General features: G+C 46.0%; 4 protein-coding genes across 7 annotated transcripts in view; 2 read left to right on the top strand and 2 right to left on the bottom strand.

Moving 5' to 3' along the window:
• LOC128418419 (interferon-inducible GTPase 5-like) overlaps nt 1-17,829 on the top strand; it is a 169,620-nt gene extending 151,791 nt beyond the window's left edge. The window contains exons 1-3 of one of the 4 annotated variants that reach the window (XM_053398070.1): nt 12,990-13,585; nt 13,735-13,888; nt 16,489-17,829. In XM_053398070.1, coding sequence (XP_053254045.1) covers nt 13,585; nt 13,735-13,888; nt 16,489-17,689 — 1,356 coding nt within the window. In that variant the 5' untranslated portion in view covers nt 12,990-13,584 and the 3' untranslated portion in view covers nt 17,690-17,829. Of the gene's footprint in view, nt 1-12,989; nt 13,586-13,664; nt 13,889-16,488 lie in introns of those variants that run through there. The other 3 variants (XM_053398071.1, XM_053398069.1, XM_053398073.1) reach the window with 3 other exon arrangements.
• LOC128418426 (interferon-inducible GTPase 5-like) overlaps nt 1-19,374 on the bottom strand; it is a 219,045-nt gene that overhangs the window by 121,514 nt on the left and 78,157 nt on the right. The window lies entirely within an intron of this gene.
• The window catches only part of LOC128418415 (interferon-inducible GTPase 5-like), a 175,179-nt gene that overhangs the window by 21,959 nt on the left and 133,846 nt on the right, over nt 1-19,374 (bottom strand). The gene's annotated exons all lie outside the window — the stretch shown is intronic.
• Nucleotides 2,687-5,295, top strand: LOC128418434 (interferon-inducible GTPase 5-like). Its single transcript, XM_053398100.1, has one exon. It carries the CDS (start codon nt 2,691-2,693, stop codon nt 3,921-3,923), a length of 1,233 nt encoding a protein of 410 aa, XP_053254075.1. The 5' UTR covers nt 2,687-2,690; the 3' UTR covers nt 3,924-5,295.

A 19,374-nucleotide genomic window follows, 5' to 3' on the forward strand; every position in this document is an offset into this window, starting at 1 on the left:
AATGCAAATGGGTCACGTGACAAATGATGTGCAGGAGGCCCTCAGCAGACAAGTTAGTGTTGAAAGGGCTCCCTTTAAGCAGAACAGTGTGTCTCTGCACATGCTAATGCAATCCTTTCACTGCCCTCCCCGGTCTATTTTAATGCAAATAACAGGATAGGTCTATACAGAGAGAGGGTTGGAAGAAAGAACTTGACACACTTCAGACATGAGGCAGAACCTTGTTGTCATTGCATTCTTATATTAATTATATTATATTAAAGTCTGTGCCCAGCGCGCATCTGATGTACTGCAGATGCACGTCTGGTTGTGCAACCATGGACGTCACATGCCCTGAGCAGCCGAATTCTCCTCATAGCGCTGCTCTGCTCCCCCAGCCTGCCATTTACACCCCAGCCTAAGGATTTTATCCAACATTACTCATGCTCAGAGCACACCAGCTGAAATGAATGCACCTGATTAACTAGAAGGTTTAAAAAAATGGGAAATTTGTAGCTCCTTTTCAAATATTCTATTCTACACTGCAGTAGTAGGAAGGCCAGGTTCTGGGTAGTCCTTTTTCATCAATGCCACGCGGCTTAAGTGCTGACAACTCAGGTGCTGCTGAGACTGGCACAGAGGCAACAACAGCAGAGGTGAAGTATTACTTCCATGGGATGCTTCCACAGGTGATCCTTTGGGACTTCCCAGAAAAGGCAGCATCCCCGCTGGCAAACGGGCTGCCTGGAGCTCCCTCTGGCCAGGAATGCGGCTTCGGCTATTTGTTGCGTTCTTATCTCATCCTCGCTGGTTACCTTCGCTTTCTTTTTTGCTTTTAGTAGTGTGAGGGTCAGGAGGGAGAGAGGGTATAAGAGGGAGGCAGAGGGAGAGAATAGGAGAAGCAAAACCTCCGAGAAGACGGCTGAGCTTGGCTACAAAATTTCAGTGCGCCAGCAGGTAAGCAGTTTTCTCATGATTTCCGTTTCTTTTTGAGCTTGTTTGCGTTAAAGGAGACTCTGAGCTCTTTGCTTGGTGCAGGCAGCAGAACGGTTCTTGGTTTTTTTAACCTTTTCTCTTTTTTAATTGTTATTTTTTACCTTTTACCTTTTTATTGTTATTATATTAATTATATTATAGCTATTGTGATCATATCGTATTGTAAACAATTATATTATTACCAATAATGATGTTCTAGAAGGCTGCCCTTCTTCTCTGCGGCAAAGGGAATAAATAACATGCCACAAGTTGCTAGTGCTACTTTTAGAGTTTATGTAACTGCCCTGAAGCCAATGCGACCGGTCTCCCTTTCGCGTGTTAATTCAATATATCCCTCTGCAAAGCACCCCCCCATGGGTATTTTTCCTGAAAGAAAGCAGCAGGAAGACAGCTGTGCCCCAGCACTTGCTGATGTGCAAAAATGGTATCTGTGAGCTACTTCTCATTAGAGAAACTGCATGGCAAGTGTTCGAGGCAGGGCAGAAGGTGCTGGAGCTTCTCTTGGTTCAGGGTAGGTGCTGCCTGATGAGCCTGGATAGCTCAGTTGGTTAGACCGTGGTGCTGATAACTCCAAGGTTGCAGGTCCCTGTATGGACCAGCTGCAGATTCCTGCATTGCAGGGGGTTGGACTAGATGATCCCCAGGGTCCCTTACAACTCTACAGTGCTATCTTTCTACGACTTTACCAAGTCGCCCTTTCGGGGCTTTCCGTATCCTTCCATGACTGCTACGAAATATGAAACTTCCCTTCTCCATGCACCTTAGTCCTGCTGCAAAATCGCCTCCCCATATCAATTAAGACAGACAGACAGACAGACGAACAAACAAAACTCCACTGTTAACACCCCACACTTAAGTATCATGCTGTTAGGTCCTCGGATGTCTTTAATTCTAAACAGGATTTTATGCTCTTTTTTCCTTTAGCTGTATTTCATTTATTTATTCATTATATTTATATAGCTTTCAGGACAAGATAATGTTGCTGATAATGGGTTGTCTTCAACTAACATTTACGCAGAGTAAATCTATTAAAATTAATGGACCTTAGGCATGCTTATTAATTTCATTGAGTCATCGCTGAATAAAAGTTAGTTGACAAGAATCCAATGTGGATATTTTCCCCAGTATTAATGACCTTTAAGAATATTTCTGGGCTGTTTCTGCATCACTTATGTTGACCCTCTGACTCCCTTTTTTTACCTTCCCCTTGATGACATTTCTAAAAATATTCTTCTTTTTACTGGTGACTTTTGTAGAAGTGACAGGGCAAGACTTGGCCAGAATGTACTAGGGATATGCACAACGCATTGACTTATTTATTTATGAAGCATTTTATCCAAAGTTTTATCCAAAAAAGGGAATCTTTAGTGGAGTGTAAATGCTTCCTTTAGACACATCTCTAGAATAATGAATAATTTGAGTTCAAAAAAGATCCACACCCACATAAACATGTTTTAAGGGTTATGTGTGAATGCATGCACATATAGATTTCTGAGAGATTGACAACAGGGACAATTCTTCACTTTATTGAAATACTACCGACTGCTGCTCAAACAACCCACTGGTCTTAGAGATATGTCCTATGTAAATTGATTCCCCCCCCCCATAAACCATAGATTGTAAATATGTCCATAAAAGTGTGTTGAAGGCTATCATTTAACTATTATAGTTTTCTTCTTCTTCTCAGATAAACTGAGCCAGAAGGAATCACTGCCATGGATCCTGCCAAAACAATAGAAACCTTAAAAAAAGACCTTGCTGAAGTGAAGTCTGCTTTGGAGAAAAAACCATTTGAAGCTGTTTCAGCTGAAGCTCAACAGCAGTCAAATTTATTAAATAACATCACATTGGCAATTGCCATCACAGGAAGATCAGGTGCTGGGAAATCATCTTTTGTCAATGCCCTGCGAGGAATGAAAGATCGTGGAGAGGGTGCAGCTCTGACTGGGGTGACAGAAACAACAATGGTGCCACAAGAATATTCACACCCCACATTCCCCAATTTCAAAATTTGGGATCTACCAGGAATTGGAACAGCTAAATTTAGTGCAAAGGAATACCTAACAAAGGTCAATTTCAACGATTATGATTTTTTCATCATCGTCTCCTCAGGACGCTTCACTGAGGATGACACCAACTTGGCTCTTGAGATCCAGAAAAATAAGAAGAAATTCTACTATGTGCGCAGCAAAGTGGATATCGATATAGAGAATGACAGGCGGTCAAAAGGCATCGATGTGGGGGACACCCATGAGATGATGCAGTCTGAGAAGGAAACTCTTGACGCTGTACGGAAAGATAGCTATGATAATTTGAAGGCGTTAGGTGTGTCTTCTCCAAGAGTCTTTCTAATATCAAGGTGGGATTTGAGCAAGTATGATTTCCCCCTCCTTCAAGAGACCATTGAACAGGAACAGGATGAAATCAAGAGAGATGTTTTAATTATGTGTCTTCCGATTTTAACAAAAGATAGCATTAAAAAGAAAAAGGCTGCTATGGAGAGCCTGATATGGAAAAAAGCCATAGCGAGTTGTACTGTTGGGTTGATTCCTCTCCCATTCCTCTCATTTGGTTTTGACATTGGCATTGTGGTTACAACTATGAGCCATATCTGCAAAGTTTTTGGCTTGGATGAAAATTCCCTCAATATACTAGCAAATCGTGTGGGGAAACCTGTAGAGGAGTTGAAATCTGTTATTGAACATACGCCAAGCACCGGTAAGATCACGACAGAATTTGTCATGGATATCTTGAAGAGGTCAGCAATGTGGGGAGCAATCACAGTGGTAGAGGCGGTTCTGGATTTCATACCTCTGTTGGGGTCTCTCTATGGTGGGGGCAGTTCTTTTGCTACCACATTCTACTTGCTGAAGAATTTCCTGGAAAACGCTGTGAAAGATGCAGAGAAAGTTCAGGCAAAGGCTGCTGAGCCTAAGAAACCCAAGTAAACAGCCAATACATCTACCTGGGAAGAGACATCCAGGTACAACATGCATTATCTCATCTTTCTACCACAGCATCAACCAACTGCTTTCTTCACAAGTTCGACTTCCAGTCTTGCAACATGGCATCCTAGCATGCTTCCTTTATTACTCTTCAGCTCAGCACTTGTAGCACTGCCATACAGTGGTACCTCGGGTTACATACGCTTCAGGTTACAGACTCCGCAAACCCAGAAATAGTACCTTGGGTTAAGAACTTTCCTTAAGGATGAGAACAGAAATCGTGCTCCGGTGGCGCGGCAGCAGCAGGAGGCCCCATTAGCTAAAGCGGTGCTTCAGGTTAAGAACAGTTTTAGGTTAAGAATGGACCTCTGGAACGAATTAAGTACTTAACTCGAGGTACCAGTGTATGTCAAAAAGTGGAAACCTGGATAGAAAAGTTATATAGCTTTTTGCTTATTGGGGGAGGGGCGAAGTTATAGAGATGGGGAGGGCAAAGTTGATGAGTTTTTTTGGCAAAATCTCCCAAAAACAAAAGAAGTTTCTGAGCTATTTTTAAGGAAATTCACCCCAAAAAAGCAACACTTTTGACATTTCACAGAAAGAGGTTTTTGAGCTATTTTAAAGGAAATTCACCAAAAAAAAAAAAAACCCAAACACTTCTGACATGGCTTGCCATGGTTTTCCATATCTTTTCACAGACATTTTTACCAATTTTCAAAAATTCTGCCTGGACACTACTTCCAACGGACAAATCCCAGACATAAGGCAGCCCTATTGTAGCAATGCTTAATCAGTAGGCTGCCTGGACAATTTTTGTCCAGGTAAGATGTTTCTTATATCCTACCTGTCAATGTTAAAGCGATGGATGTCTCCCCCTCCAACATGGAGCAAATTTGCAGCAGCAAAGCATAAAGAATGGAGAAAAGAAGAGAAGAGAAATGGCTTCAGAGAGTTCTATTGCCGATACGCTTAAGTAAATTGTGATGCAGAATTAATGTCTGAAGGATAATTTAGCAAACCCGAATCTTAAAATTACAGCCCTGGATCAAAAAGTTACTGATCTTAATGAGGAGATATCAAAATCTGAAGCAGTTCAAATTAAACAAGATCTAACACAGATATCGTCTTGGGTGGGATCCTGCGAGACATGCTTATCCATGCAAAAATACATTATATAGTTTTGTAGCCTTTAGTATATTTTGTGGTTATTTTGTTATTGCTGCTTTTAAAAATGTTTTAATGTATTCTCTTCCTCCTTTGATTGCTATTCTTTCCTTTTCCCTTATTTACTTAATCTCAATAAAATAATAAATATTAAAATTATAAGAAATGTTTTTTTCTGAATCCTCCCTACTGCAATTATTTCCCCAACTGTTCTAATTTTTATTTTAAAAAATCATTTAATCCAGGCATGGGAAAGCTATAGCCAACAGTCCAAATTTAGGTGTCCAAACCTGAACCACAAGCCTGTTTTCTCTCGGCCTCCTTGCTGTAATGATTAATCTTTTCTTTTCTTCACCAGCTGGGTGGGTGGGAAGGGGAAGCCTGAGCCTTTAGGGAGGGTTTTTTCTCTGGAAGTAAGCATACACATACCCACAAATTTCCTTGTATTTTAGGATGCTATGAAACAGAGAAAGACTGGTTCATCTTCAACATAGTTGGAGGAGAGGGAGTTTTGGGTGTCCTCCTGCCACAATAACTTCAGATCGGTGCTTCTTATTCTTTCTTTGTTTTGTTTTTTTGTTGTTGTTTTTTTGAGGGATATGTGCTTTTTATTTTCCTTTTTTCGTTTCTTGGTTTTTGAGAAAACAAAGAAACCAGAGACGACATCAGAACAAACAAGACTTGAAATCAGGTCTCTGTCCATATCAGAGCTTGGAACTAGTTCACATTCAACATGTCTGTAAAACAACTAATTCCCATTCATGTTCATCCCTTTATGAAACAAACCAGTTCTCTTTATGTTCAGTTCACTTCAAGCTCATCCAAATTATCCTCGGCAAATTTGTTTTGTAGAAATACTCTAAAGCATATAGAAAGTGTCAATGAACTTGAAGATGAGCCAGAAATCATTCTTCGTTTTGCCCCAACATCAACTTAATTCATGTTCAGTTTGCCCAGCAATTATGGGAACTACGGTACTTCCACATGTAGTTCAGATGTTTTTAAAAGTAATTCAGTGCACATTGAACTTGTTCATTCCAAGCACTAGCCAATTGTTTTTGAGATTGTTATAGTCCATACGTGATTTTACCAGCTGCTGAGATAAAAATCCAAGTTTTTCCAGCTGTCGGAGGGGGCTACACTGACAGCTACTAGCAGCTACACTAAGAGATGGCTATGCATTGGCTATGCATCAAGTTGGGAGTCAGCAACACCGGCTCTTATTTGTGGAATGAGTTTAGCCCTCCTCAGAATGCAACTTTTCTGTAAAGCCTTACAGCTTGAAAGCCTTGGAGGTTGAAATGTTCTCCCACTGGCTGCCAACACAAATAAACAGACAAAGTAATTTAGTTTTTATTGACAAATAGCGAAACACTGTCACGGTCCGGGTTACAGGCAGTGGGAGTCCTGGCTCGGTACGTCGGGACAGGGGTAGAGGATGGGAAGCAGGAATCAGCAGTCCAGGGGTCAGGAAGCCAAGAGTCCACGAATCAGGAAACCGGGATCAGGGAAGCCAAGAGTCCGGGGGTCAGGAAACCAGGAGTCAGGAAACCGAAGCACAGCTAGGTGGGTAGTGTGTTGCTGTGGCAAAGAGGCAGAAGGAAATGCTGGTCTTATATACCCCTCCTGGCCCCTGCCACCAGGTGCTACGAGTCTTCTGTCAAGCCTCCCCTGTGCGGCAGCGCCTTGCCCTTCCAGGCCAAACTCAGGAAGGCCCCAATCCTGCAAAGCCCTACCAGTCACAGGGCCAGGCTCCTGCACGCACTCCTGACAAACACATTCCAACTCACTAGGTGTGACCAAGTATCTGTGCATTAATTACTCTGTACTCTCTCTGCTTATATCTGTGTTTTGGGTTCCAGACAACTCTAACCAAATAAAGCTCTGTGTCCCCATTCATTATAATGAGGAATCAAATAATCCCCTTTTGGCCAAAGTGGGTGAAATTTGCAGGCATAGGAGACCCTACAAATTGGATTGAGCCTACCTAAATCCAGGCGATCTTTGTGGAGGAAGTTAAGTGGGTTTACTTTCCTCCATACTTATTTGATATTTTCATGGGTGGGTCTGAGCACAAGCTTCTCAGACTCTGCCCAACACCATCTGATTTACAACACTGCTTTGGCTTTCTGAACAGCTGAGAGCGAAGTGCAAGGGACTTATGTTCCATGTTGAAGCTTCTGTGGTGCTGAAAATGGAACTTCATGAGGAGAATTATGGCAACTGAGAAAGAGACTTGGGACAATATGGCAGCAGGGGCTCTAGAGCTAAGTGTTGTTAGAAAATTTTCAGTTTATTTAAGAACACGTTTCACTTGGGCTGTGCATCAGATCCAGCCCAATCCAATTAATGAATTGGACTGGGCCAATTTGTATCAACATAGGATTGGGTCAGATTATGTTGAGGCAATCCCAGATCGCACCAGATCAGGCCAGCCAACCCATCTTTAAAAACAATTTATATATTTGTAATCACAACAACATATGAACCTACCCGGACCCTGAGATCATCTTCTGAGACCCTCCTTCGTGTGCCTCCTTCTCGAGAGGTCCAGAGGGTGGCAACATGAGAACAGGCCTTCTCTGCAGTGGCTGCCCGTCTGTGGAATGCTCTCCCCAGGGAAGTTTGCCTGGTGCCTTCATTATACACCTATAGGCGCTAGGCGTAATCATTTCTAAGGAATTTCGTTGTCCCTGAGGGGGGGCAATGACAATAAAGATATTATTATTATTATTATTATTATTATTATTATTATTATTATTATTTCCAGCCAGGCCTTTGGCAGATCCGATTTACATCCTATGCCCTTTTAAAATGTGTTTTTTTGGGGGGGGTATTGTTCTGTTTGTTTGTTTTTATTTGGTAACTTCTGGTTTTCTATTTTGATTTTATTCTGTGAAACGCCCTGAGACCCCCAAGTATAGGGCGGTATATGAATTCAATTAACAACAACAACAATGCCAAACACCATCCAAAATGACTCAGAGCAGCAACAACAATGACAAAATATTATTATTTGTACCCTGCCCATCTGACTGGGTTGCGCCAGCCAGCCTGGGCATCTTCCAACATACAGTGGCACCTCGGGTTACATACGCTTCCGATTACATACACTTCAGGTTACACACTCCACTAACCCAGAAATAGTACCTCGGGTTAAGAACTTTGCTTCAGGATGAGAACAGAAATCGTACTCCTGCGGCACGGCAGCAGCAGGAGGCCCCATTAGCTGAAGTGGTGCTTCAGGTTAAGAACAGTTTCAGGTTAAGAACAGACCTCCAGAATGAATTAAGTACTTAACCCGAGGTACCACTGTATATGAAACATCCCCTAGGAATTGGCTGCCATGCAAGGGAGTCTCTCAAACCTGAATCTCCTGGAGTGGTGGAAAAAGGCAGCTCAAGTATACAGCCGGACAAGAGGGAAGGAAACATGGTGTCTACCTCCGTAATGAGCTCATGGAAACAAGCTCTGGAAATTTGGGGTTGCCATGCTGAGGGCAGAGTTTGATGCTCAGTTACATTCGTAAAAGCAAGCAATGCAAAACATTGGGAGAGAGCTAATGTCTCTGGAGTGGCCTCTTGCTGAATAGGAGGAGCTGCTTGTATCCCCCCACCCCTATGGAGAAAATGCTGGGGGGGGCACGCCTCGGGGTCTCATGGGGTTTACACTTGCCCAGCATGCTTCAGGGCAGGCCCCTCCCCCTGTGACAGCCTCTGATAACCACTTTAACCACAGAGTTAGGAGACTACATGTGTTTCCCCTCCAAATATCATATTTGAGGGGCACCCCCTCCCAAAAAAGTTGATGGGCATTGCTGTATAGGGCTTTAAAGGTTAAAACCAGCACCTTAAACCTGATCCTGTACTCCACCGGGAGCCAGTGCAGCTGGTATTGCACCGGGTGAATGTGATCTCGCAGCGAGGACCTCGTAAGGAGTCTCGCTGCAGCATTCTGCACCCGCTGGAGTTTCTGGGTCAGTCTCAAGGGCAGCCCCACGTAGAGCGAGTTACAATAATCCAGTCTGGAGGTGACTGTCGCGTGGATCACAGTGGCTAGGTCAGGGCGAGAGAGGTAAGGAGCCAACTGCTTAGCTTGGCGGAGATGAAAAAATGCCGCCTTTGTTATAGCTGCAATCTGCGCCTCCATGGAAAGGGAGGTGTTGAAAATTACACCCAAACTCTTAACGGACGGTGCTGGCACTAATTGTGCCCCCGCAAGAGATGGGAGTTGGCCCCCCAATCCCATATCATCCCGTCCCAGCCACAGGACCTCTGTCTTCAAAGGATTTAGCTTCAACCGGCTCCCATGTAACCATCCAGCCACAGCTTCCAAACATCTGCTCAGTGTGTCTGGGGCCGAGTCAGGATGGCCATCCATCAACAGATAGAGTTGGGTGTCATCAGCATATTGATGGCAACCCAGCCCAAAACTCCGGACAAGCTGGGCGAGGGGGCGCATAAAGATGTTGAAAAGCATCGGCGAGAGTATCGCATCCTGAGGTACTCCACACACCAAGGAGTGGCGCGATGACAATTCCCCCCAAATGCCACCCTCTGTCCCCGACCAGAGAGAAACGAGCGCAGCCATTGAAGGACTGTGCCCTGGATCCTCATGTCGGCAAGGCGGTGGTCCAGGAGTTCGTGATCGACCATGTCGAAAGCTGCTGACAGATCAAGAAGAATCAGCAGCCCTGACCTGCCTTGATCCAGCTGTCTACGAAGATCATCTGTTAGGGCAACCAGAGCCATCTCGGTCCCATGACCAGCGCGGAAGCTGGACTGGAATGGATCCAGAGCCGATGTTTCATCCAGAAAGCCACCAAGCTGTTCAGCAACCGCTCTCTCAATCACCTTACCCAGGAACGGAAGATTCGAAACCGGGCGGTAATTGGTTAGATCTAAAGGATCTAATGATGTTTTCTTTAAGAGCGGGCACACCACTGCCTCCTTCAGTTCCCCTGGCAATGTCCCCGTGCCAAGGGACAAATTGATGATATCCCCTAGGGGGGCCCGCACCTTGTTTGGACACGCTCTAATCAGCCAAGACGGGCACGGGTCGAGAGGACAGGTGGTGGGCTTTCCAGCTCGGAGGAGTCTGTCCACATCGGCTGGGGATATCAGGTCGAAGTGGTCCAGTACTGGACCCGAGGACAGTCGAGGGGCCTCCAGTTCCTTTACTGTATCCAAATTGGCAGGGAGGTCATGGCGGAGCAACAAGACCTTCTCCGCAAAAAAGCTCGCAAATGCCTCACAGCTGTGTGTCAAATTGGTATTTAAATTTGGCTGTCCCTCAAGGGACGTTAAAGACCTAATTATACTAAATAATTGCGCCGGGTGAGAGCTAGCGGATGCATTGGAGGCCGAGAAGTAAGACTTCTTAGCAGCCTTCACCGCCATCTCATAGGTTTTCATAAAAGCCCTATAAGATGTTCTTGAGGCTCCATTACGGGCACCCTGCCATACTCGCTCTAGCCGTCTGAGGTCCCGCTTCATTTTCCGGAGCTCCTCGGTAAACATGGGAGCCCGGTTTCTGCGGGGTCGCAGAGGGCGCTTAGGTGCGATCTCATCGATGGCTGCCAGGAGCTGGATATTCCAGCCCTCAATGAGCTCAGTCAATGAGTCGCCAGGGGGAGCAAGGTCCCACAAGGCTTGGCGGAATCTATCAGGGTCCATCAGCCTCTGTGGGCGAGCCCAAATCGGCTCGCCACCTAAGCAGGGTGGGGGTGGAAAGTCAATCCTGGCTTTCAGAGCGTAGTGATCAGACCATGGCACCTTCATCGAAGGAGACATGATCACATCTATACCTACGCCGAAGATCAAATCCAGCGTGTGGCCTGCTTGATGTGTGGGACCCGAAACAAACTGGGAGAGCCCTAGTGTCGCCATGGAAGACACCAGGTCCAGAGCCTGTGAGGAGGGAGTGGCATCAGCATGGATGTTGAAGTCCCCCAATACCAATAGGTTAGGGAACTCCAAGGCCCAGCCGGCCACCGCCTCCAGTAGGCCTGACAGGGTGGCTGCTGGTGTGCTAGGTGGCCAGTACACCAGCCAGACAGCCAAGCTCTCCTCGGAGCCCCACACTAGGCCAACACATTCAATGCCAGGGATCGATAGCGATGGTAGAGCCCTGAAAGAACAGTCTTCTCAGATTAATAATGCCACCCCTCCCCCCCCCGGCCCACAGTCCGTGACTAGTGGAGGACGGAGAAACCCGGGGGCGCCATCTCTCGTAAGGTAGCTGTTTCCCCTTCGCGCACCCAGGTCTCCGTCACACAAGCCAGGTCTACCCCCTGCGAGGTAAAGAAATCTTGCAGGGTGGCAGTTTTGTTGCCTATAGACCTGGCATTGCACAGCACCAGTGACGGAGGTGAGTAATCCTTGCTCACCCTACCCTCATCCCTCGGGATGGGGCGCAGATTGGAAGGGGTACGAGCATATCCATATCTCGATCCCCTTCGCCTATAACATCTGCCCCCACCGCCATACCTCCCTCGCCCCTCCAGGGTAGCAATCCCAAGCCTCATATTAGCCTACATTGATGGCAATTAATGTTATTCTTTCCCAGGCTAAAACAATAAAACCTTAAACAATAAAAACAAACAAAATAAAAAACCCAAAAAACAATAAAACAATACAAATAAAAAACTGCTAAAATTACAAATCCATCAAAATCAAACAAATTCCCAAGCCCAACCAAACATCCATCCCACCCCCATATACAAAAATTTAAAATTTTAAAACATGTTAAAAAGAACTCTGCACCCCTCCGGGTCCTCCTGGGCAGCAGAGCAGTCCTTTTGAGGCCTGTCAGGCCCCGCCCTGGGCCAGATGGTGAGTGGCAAGAGCAGGGCCCTCAGGCACTCACACAGGGGAGTCCTCCTGGGCAGCAAAGCAGTCCTTTTGAGGCTTCAGGCCAGATGGTAAATGGCAAGAAGGAGCAGGGCCCTCAAGCACTCACATTGCCTAAGCCAATGCCTCTCATTCCTGAATTCAATAAAGTTGTGGCCTAATTCGCCCATTTAACCTTAAATTCTGGTGTCTGGTGTCTTTATTTATCCTTGGTGGGGGGCAGGAACTTGCCACACAAGACACAGGCTTTGCTGTCAGTCTAGGATCACTCTGAGGAGAGTTTGGTTTTCTTCCTGCCTGCCTGGTTTACAAAGCCAGCTCATCATGCGGGCTCTATAGCTGCTCTGCATCCTGCAGAATGTTAGGACTTTTCTAAAAAATAAATCATTTCTTCCTCATGTGCAATCTTGTAATTTGAAGCCATTTGAGGCCCTACCCTCTGGAGGAGAAGAAAACAAGCTTATTCCCTCTTCTGTGTGAGATATTTGAAGATGGCTATCGTATCTCCTCTAAATCTCCTCTTTTCCAGGCTAAACTTACCCAGCTCCTCCAACCGTTCCCCATAAGGCTTGGTTTGTGGAGCTTTGATCATCTTGGTCTCCTTGCTCTGTATACGTTCCAGCTTGTCAATATCCTGCTTCTGCGGGATATGAGGAGCTTCCAGCTTCAACATCACTGTTTGCATCACATCTCCATATCAGCTGGCTATTACCTTTTTAAAAAAAATTCTCATGAAAATTTATCAGGACTATTTATTATTATAATTATTATTATTATCTTCCCCAAAAGGCAGTGTACAAAATGCAATGAACACAGCTGAAAAGCAGTTAAAAACAATACAGAAAAAAAGTAAATATGTTTCCAAACAATGCTAAATAGACACTCATGGCAGCAACCTATTCATCCACCTGGGAAAAATTGTCAGAATGAAACATCTTCAGTTGTTTCCAGAAATTATGGGTAGCGGGTTCCTGTTGTATCTCTGCAGGAATGCTATTCCACAGAACAGGGGAAGTCATACTCAAAGCCCTGCTCTGAATTACAGAAGATCTACCCAAATATCAGCAGATTTTATCCTGCCTGCATGATTGTCCTCATTTGCACTGGTTAATAGGGGCCAGAGAGTACACAAAGCTTTGTTACCATAAATGTTAGATATCACCTTTGTTGTAATTGGTTTTTAAAGCAATAAATACATCATGGTACAAATGTTGCCACTGTTACATCAACGAGATCATGAGCTGCAGGCATCCACGCTGTGAAGAAAGCATGCTGGAACAACACTGTTTATTTCCCAGCATTTATGTCCTGCTTAATTGCAATAAACCTCAAGGCAGTTGAGACAAGCGATAGGACCCGTTCTGCTTCTTTGCAGGTGCCAAAACCTTTCACGCTGCCCCTGAAATTTCTACTGTCCTTTGCTAAGACTCCAATCTACACTGCAGTAGGAGGAGAGCCGGGCTCTGGAAAGTGATAGGATCGTAGAATTGCAGATCTGGAAGGGAACCCAAGGGTCTTCTAGATCAACCCCCTGAAATCAGTGCCATGTGGGGCTTAAGTGCAGAAAACGCGGGAGCTGCTGAGACGGGCACAGAGGCAACTACCGCAGAGGTAAAGGATTAACCATCTCGGATGCTTCAAGTTTCACGAGTGAGCCTTTGGGACCTTCCCTTTTAAAGGCAGCTGCACTGCTGTCAATCAGGCTGCTTGGAGCTCCCTCTAACGGGGAATGCGGCTCTGGCTATGCGTTGCAGTCTCGTCCTCGCTCGTACTTTCGCTTTCTTCTCTGCTTTTTTTAGTGCGACGACCGGGAGGGAGAGGGAATAAAAGCGAGAGCGAGGAAGAGAGTTGGACGGAGAAAAGCCTAAGAGACCAGCAAGCAAAGTCTCCGAAGAGGGAACTGAGCTTTACTGCAAAAAAAAAAAAAAACCCGGACTGGCAGCAGGTAAGGAGGTGAGCATTTCTCCTGGGGCTCTGATGATTTCCGTGTTTTTTTGTGTTTTTTCTGAGCGTGTTTGCGTTAAAGGAGACTCTGAGCTCATTGCTAGGCGGGGGGGGGGCAGAATCGTTTATTTTTACTCATATGAATAATGATGTTGGAGAAGGCTGCCCTTCTTCCCCGCTGCAAAGGGAATAAATAACATGCCATCACCAGGGAGCAAGCAGAGCTGGTGCTACTCTAAGAGCTGTAAGTAGCTGCTCTGAAATCAACGCGGGGTGACGCGTGTTCATTCGACATCTCCCTCTGCAGCTGCTACGAGGCTGCCCTCCTGCTCCTCTCGCCTCCTGCCTCTTTCCCTTTTGGGGGTTTGGCAGAGTGGAGGGGAAAACTCTTTGGAAGCAGGCAGAGCCTTAGCTAGGTGATCTTGCGCCCCTGGCAGAACCGTCCAGATTGCGCCCCCTAGCCACGGAAAAAGTAGCTCTTCTTTCCCTCTCTCCTCCACCTATTCAATTCCTCACGCACTTCCCCTTGTAATGAACTCTTTCACAGAAAATCCAGTATTAAATTTATCTTGATAAAACGTTTCAGGAAAGAAAATGACATTTTGATTTGACTTGACAGTTGTTGTTTTTTATAATGTAATTCAGGTGTAAAACAATACACAGACATACAAACCATATCATACTGATTTGTTCCACAAGGATAACTTTCTGGTCTCAGAGCTCTCTCCCCCCCCCCCCTCTCTCTCTCTCTCTGTGTGTGTGTGTGTGTGTGTGTGTGTGTGTGTGAGAGAGAGAGAGAGAGAGAGAGAGAGAGAGAGAGAGAGAGCTCACAGCCCGCCTCCCTTGCCTGCCCAACCTGGCGATCCCAGATCTCTCCACTGGTACACACAGCCCTCCCTTCGAGGCTGCTCTTCACCTGCTTACCCAACACACACCTGGAACAGGGAGGGAGAGAGAGAGGGAGAGGGAGACCTCGTTCATTAGCCCCTCCCGCTCGTTTCCTGACTCCTCCCTCACCTTGGATGCCAGGATTAGCAGGAAAAGAACTCCCATCCCACTCTCTCCATCCCTGAAGGTAAGATAGGAGGGAGCGGGGGTGAGAAACGACCAGTTCTGGGCCATCTTTACAAGCCGGACCCTGCTCTGCACTTCGCCCCCCCCCCCCTTTGCACTTTCCTCATGCAACTCCCCCCCCCCTTTCCTCTCTCAGCAACACCAACACAAAATCGCAGCAGCCCTCCAGGTGACTTCGGAGGGGGGAGGAGAGAAGGGGGGGAAATAAAGGTTTGTTGAGGGGTCAAGAGGTGAGGAATTTGTTTCTGGTCCTTCCACAGGTTGGGGAGAAGGAGGGGGGAGATTTCCCGAATCTGAGAACAGAAACAATTCCTTTGGAAAGCTGGCAATGTGCACATTGGCGGAGGGAGGGAAGTGGGTGGGAGAATTCAGATACATTAGGCATATGAGGTTATTAATTACTTAAACCAGTGGTTTTCAACCAGTGTGCCGTAGCACCCTGGGGTGCCTTGAATGCTGGTCAGGGGTGCCGTGGGCAACACTGGCCTCCGTCCCTCTTTCATTCCCTTCCTCCTCTGATGCCCTCTGTTGTCTCTGCCTCCAAAACTCTTGCACATCTGTTTGTTGCAGCAGCCCTGGCTACAAGCGCCCCAGGCGAAAGGTGCCTCTGGGGCTGGCCAGGGGGTGCTGGTTTCCAGGAGCTGAAATGGGGCCTCAGAGTAAGCAGGCAAGTGGGCGAGGGAGCCCAGACCACCAGCCCTTGCTGCTGAAAATGGACAGACAAGTCCCAGGCCCCTGTGGGGCAGTGTGAGGAGGCACCTCTCTTGAGGGCAGGGGGGTGGCAGCTCAGAGACCACAGGTAGGAGCAGTGGCTGCCAGAAGACTCCCAAGGAGAAGGGAGAGGAGAGGAGGCTGAGGGAAGACTTCACAAGGGGGGGGCATTGTTTGAAAAAGGGTGAGAGGCTGCCAGCTCTGCGGGAAAGGGTAACATAACTGGGCTCCTGAGCCCCACTGGGGTGCCGCAGAAAGGAGGTCAAAGGAGCTGTGGACCCAAAAAGGTAGAAAACTAAGTCAGAGGACTTAAATGGCAAGCAGGGGCAAAATTTACATACAGCATCTAAAGGTAGGATGTGCTCTTAAAACATACTTAAATAAAACTGCCCCACCCCTTCATCTTTTTGACCAGACCCTCCTCTTCTGCCCCTTAAGGCTGGTAACACTTTGTTGCATCTTTCTAAAAACATGTAAGGTCATCATCAATGTAGTGGGCACAGCCTCCCTCCCCAACCTAAAAAAAATAGAAACAAATCAAAATTCAGGAAGTGCAGTTTCTTAAAATGTTGAGAGTCCTCTTCCTCATATCCCTCTCTATATTCAGGGCTCTTGGGCTCTGCTCCTGTGTCATAGGCTGGCTGGCTGCAGAGGAGTGGGGGGAGGCACCAGATGGGGAACCCCCAAGGGAACCCCCAGGGGAAGAATGATGGCCAATGATAATAATATTGCAAACACTGGAAATTTTACGGAGGGGCATGCCACTAATGAATGCTTCTAGTTAGGCCGGTCGCTTAACATTTTTCTGCTTCCTTTCTCTGCAGCGCACCAAGATCCACAATGGTGGAAGACTTCGAGGTAGCCATTTCTCAGGGCCAATTGGCAGGCGCTGTGTCGCATGTGCTGGCAAAACCACTGCACTTCTTCAACAGCACTCCGCTCCACATTGCCATAGTAGGAGAGCCCGGCTCCGGGAAGTCCTCCTTCATCAATGCCATGCTGGGTCTTCGGGCCGATGACCCACGTGCCGCTGCGACTGGCATACAGATGACGACTGTGCAAGTCAAGGATTACCCACACCCGACACTTCCGCAAGTGATCCTTTGGGACCACCCCGGAAGGGGAATGGCAACTTTTGGGGAGGACAAATTTGAGAAAAAGGTCGATTTGAATCACTTTGATTTCTTCGTCATCGTCGGCTCCCAGCGCTTCCGCTCCACCCATTCTGACCTGGTCCATGAGATCCAAGATATGGGCAAGAGCTTCTACTTTGTGCGCACCAAAGCAGACCTGGACCTGTTGGCCGCCAAGAGGCAACAGCCATCTGACTACAGTGAGAAGAAGGTCCTCTTGCACATCCAGGAGGACTGCAAAGAGTGCTTGGTAAGAGAAGGAGTGAGGGACCCACAAGTCTTCATCGTCTCCAACTGGGAAGCCGACCGCTTTGATTTCCCCCTCCTGGAGGAAACGCTGAAGAACGATCTCTTGCGGCTGAAGAGGCAAGCCTTTCTGCACCGCTTCCCTAGCATCTGCCTGCCTATCTTAGAGAAAAAGAAAACCACTGTGAAGGAGAAGATTTGGACCAAAAGGCTTGTTTTGCTGGTCGCTCTTGGAAGCCCAGTTCCCTTCCTTCTCCCTATATTTCTGTTTAGTAAGTTCCGCTCCTGGTGCTTCCTAGACTTTGGCCTGGACAATCCATCCCTTGCAGCTCTGGCCCAGCGGGTTGGAAAGACAAGCACAGCCCTTAAAGCAGCAATGCAGTCGCTGGGAATCTTCTCTGCCATTTTATGGGTGCTGCCCGACTTGGTGGGACTCTCAGTGATGGCTTATGAATATCACTGCTGGGAGCATTTCCCCATCTTTGGCTGCCTTCTGTCGGGAGGGATTTCGCTTCCTCGCACCTACTTCATGCTGCAGAAATGCATATCGGGTGCTGCTGATGACACCCAGAGGGTTCTGTCCAAAGCTCTTGAGGCAGAGGGTAAAAATCCATTTAGCAGCAAGCAGATGTGCCATGATGACTAAGTGCTTGATATATAGTATCTGGTGAATTATACCTGTTTCCATTTTTAAAACAACCACCACCAAAAGACATCAAAATAATAATAATCAGATGATCAGGTTTTTTATTTTTAAAATTCCATAATTCTTAGGCTTCTCTTTTTTTTAAAAAAAACCCCTAAGTGAAATAATCTGAATGCCAGCATAATACCCCTTCAGTTACTTTTTAATATTAGTATCTCTATCCAATGTATAAGAATTAAGACCAATGCCAAAAGCAGACTTTGGGACAAATGGACTTTTTCCTATTCATAATTCTTTCAGTCCACTAATGAATTGCTCTGTATATGATGTCAGACTAGAAAAAAATAGTGACCTATGTGAACCTGCTTGCAAGGATGGTCTCAAGTTATAATTTATGCAGGCTGCAGCATTCACTTTCTCTCTCTCTCTCTCTCTCTCTCTCTATATATATATATATATGCTGCATTTGCTTTTTACTTTAGGAACAGGAGTTAGCTCTATATAACAAGTACCATGCAACATCTATTTCAGAATGTTCTTTCCCTCATACACACACAAACTGAAGGAGGGCATTCAGCTAGACAGGAGCCTCCCCATTTGTGAAATAGAAAGTTAAGGTAATTTTAATCTGTTTTAGTATTTTAACTCTTGCATATCTTAAAGCACAACTGTAATTGTTTCTTGGTTTTATTATTTCATCTCTTTGCAAGCCGCTTTGACATTTTATTAGAATCAAGTGGTATATAAGTTTTCATGAAATAAATTAATTGGTTAAATTAATCTCCTTGCTTCTGCCAGGACGTTTGTGTTAAAATCAACGCTGCTTTCACATGGTCACTAATTATTTTAGAAATATCCAGAAAATCCGGATGTACGGCAGCCCATGTTGGTAGTGTAGCTTTTTGGGGGAGAAAAAACCATACACTTTTGTATCTGGATTTTCTCCTTTTGAAATATGGCCAAACTGACTAATCAGCTTTCAGTTTTCCATGAAAGTCTCATAAATGAGAAATATTGTGAATTATCTAGACCCCCCATCCTTCTTTGGCGATCACTCGTAGCCGAGTAAGATTGTCTTCCATAAACATGGTTTTAACACTAAGTCCTTAAGTGACTGTGGAGGCCACTTCTGGATCCACACGTCCTTCCACAGTGGGGACATTGGTTTCCAGACAGGAGTTGATCACGGTGTGGATTTGCCAAGCGTGCCTTTCTCTTAGCCCGTTTCTCGCTTGCGTCCTGAGTTTGAGTGTCTTCAAAGCCCATGACACCTTTGGTAAAGGCTGTTCTCCAACTGGAGCGCTCACAGGCCACTGTTTCCCAGTTGTCAGTGTTTATACTACATTTTTTTATACTTGCCTTGAGACAACATGTCATCGACACAGTAATAATGCATGAGTGGGGGGGGTGTTTATAGTGGGCCATCCAGATACCATTCCACTCTATTAATAGTTCTGCAACACTTCCCCAATGTCACTCAGTTATTGACATCTGGAAGATCACTCTTGCTCTGTAGTGTGACAAAAGTGGGCAACACACACACACATGAACATTTGTGTTATGAAAACGTTGCACGGCTTTAGCAGGAAACTATGGAGTCTGTGCCTATTGCAAATGAAGCAGTGTGACCATCCCAAAACATTTGCAGATGCAAAGGGTATTGAAAGTGGGATCACGTATAACCA

Source organism: Podarcis raffonei, chromosome 8, assembly GCF_027172205.1.
Source record: "Podarcis raffonei isolate rPodRaf1 chromosome 8, rPodRaf1.pri, whole genome shotgun sequence".
Classification (NCBI taxonomy): Eukaryota; Metazoa; Chordata; class Lepidosauria; order Squamata; family Lacertidae; genus Podarcis; species Podarcis raffonei.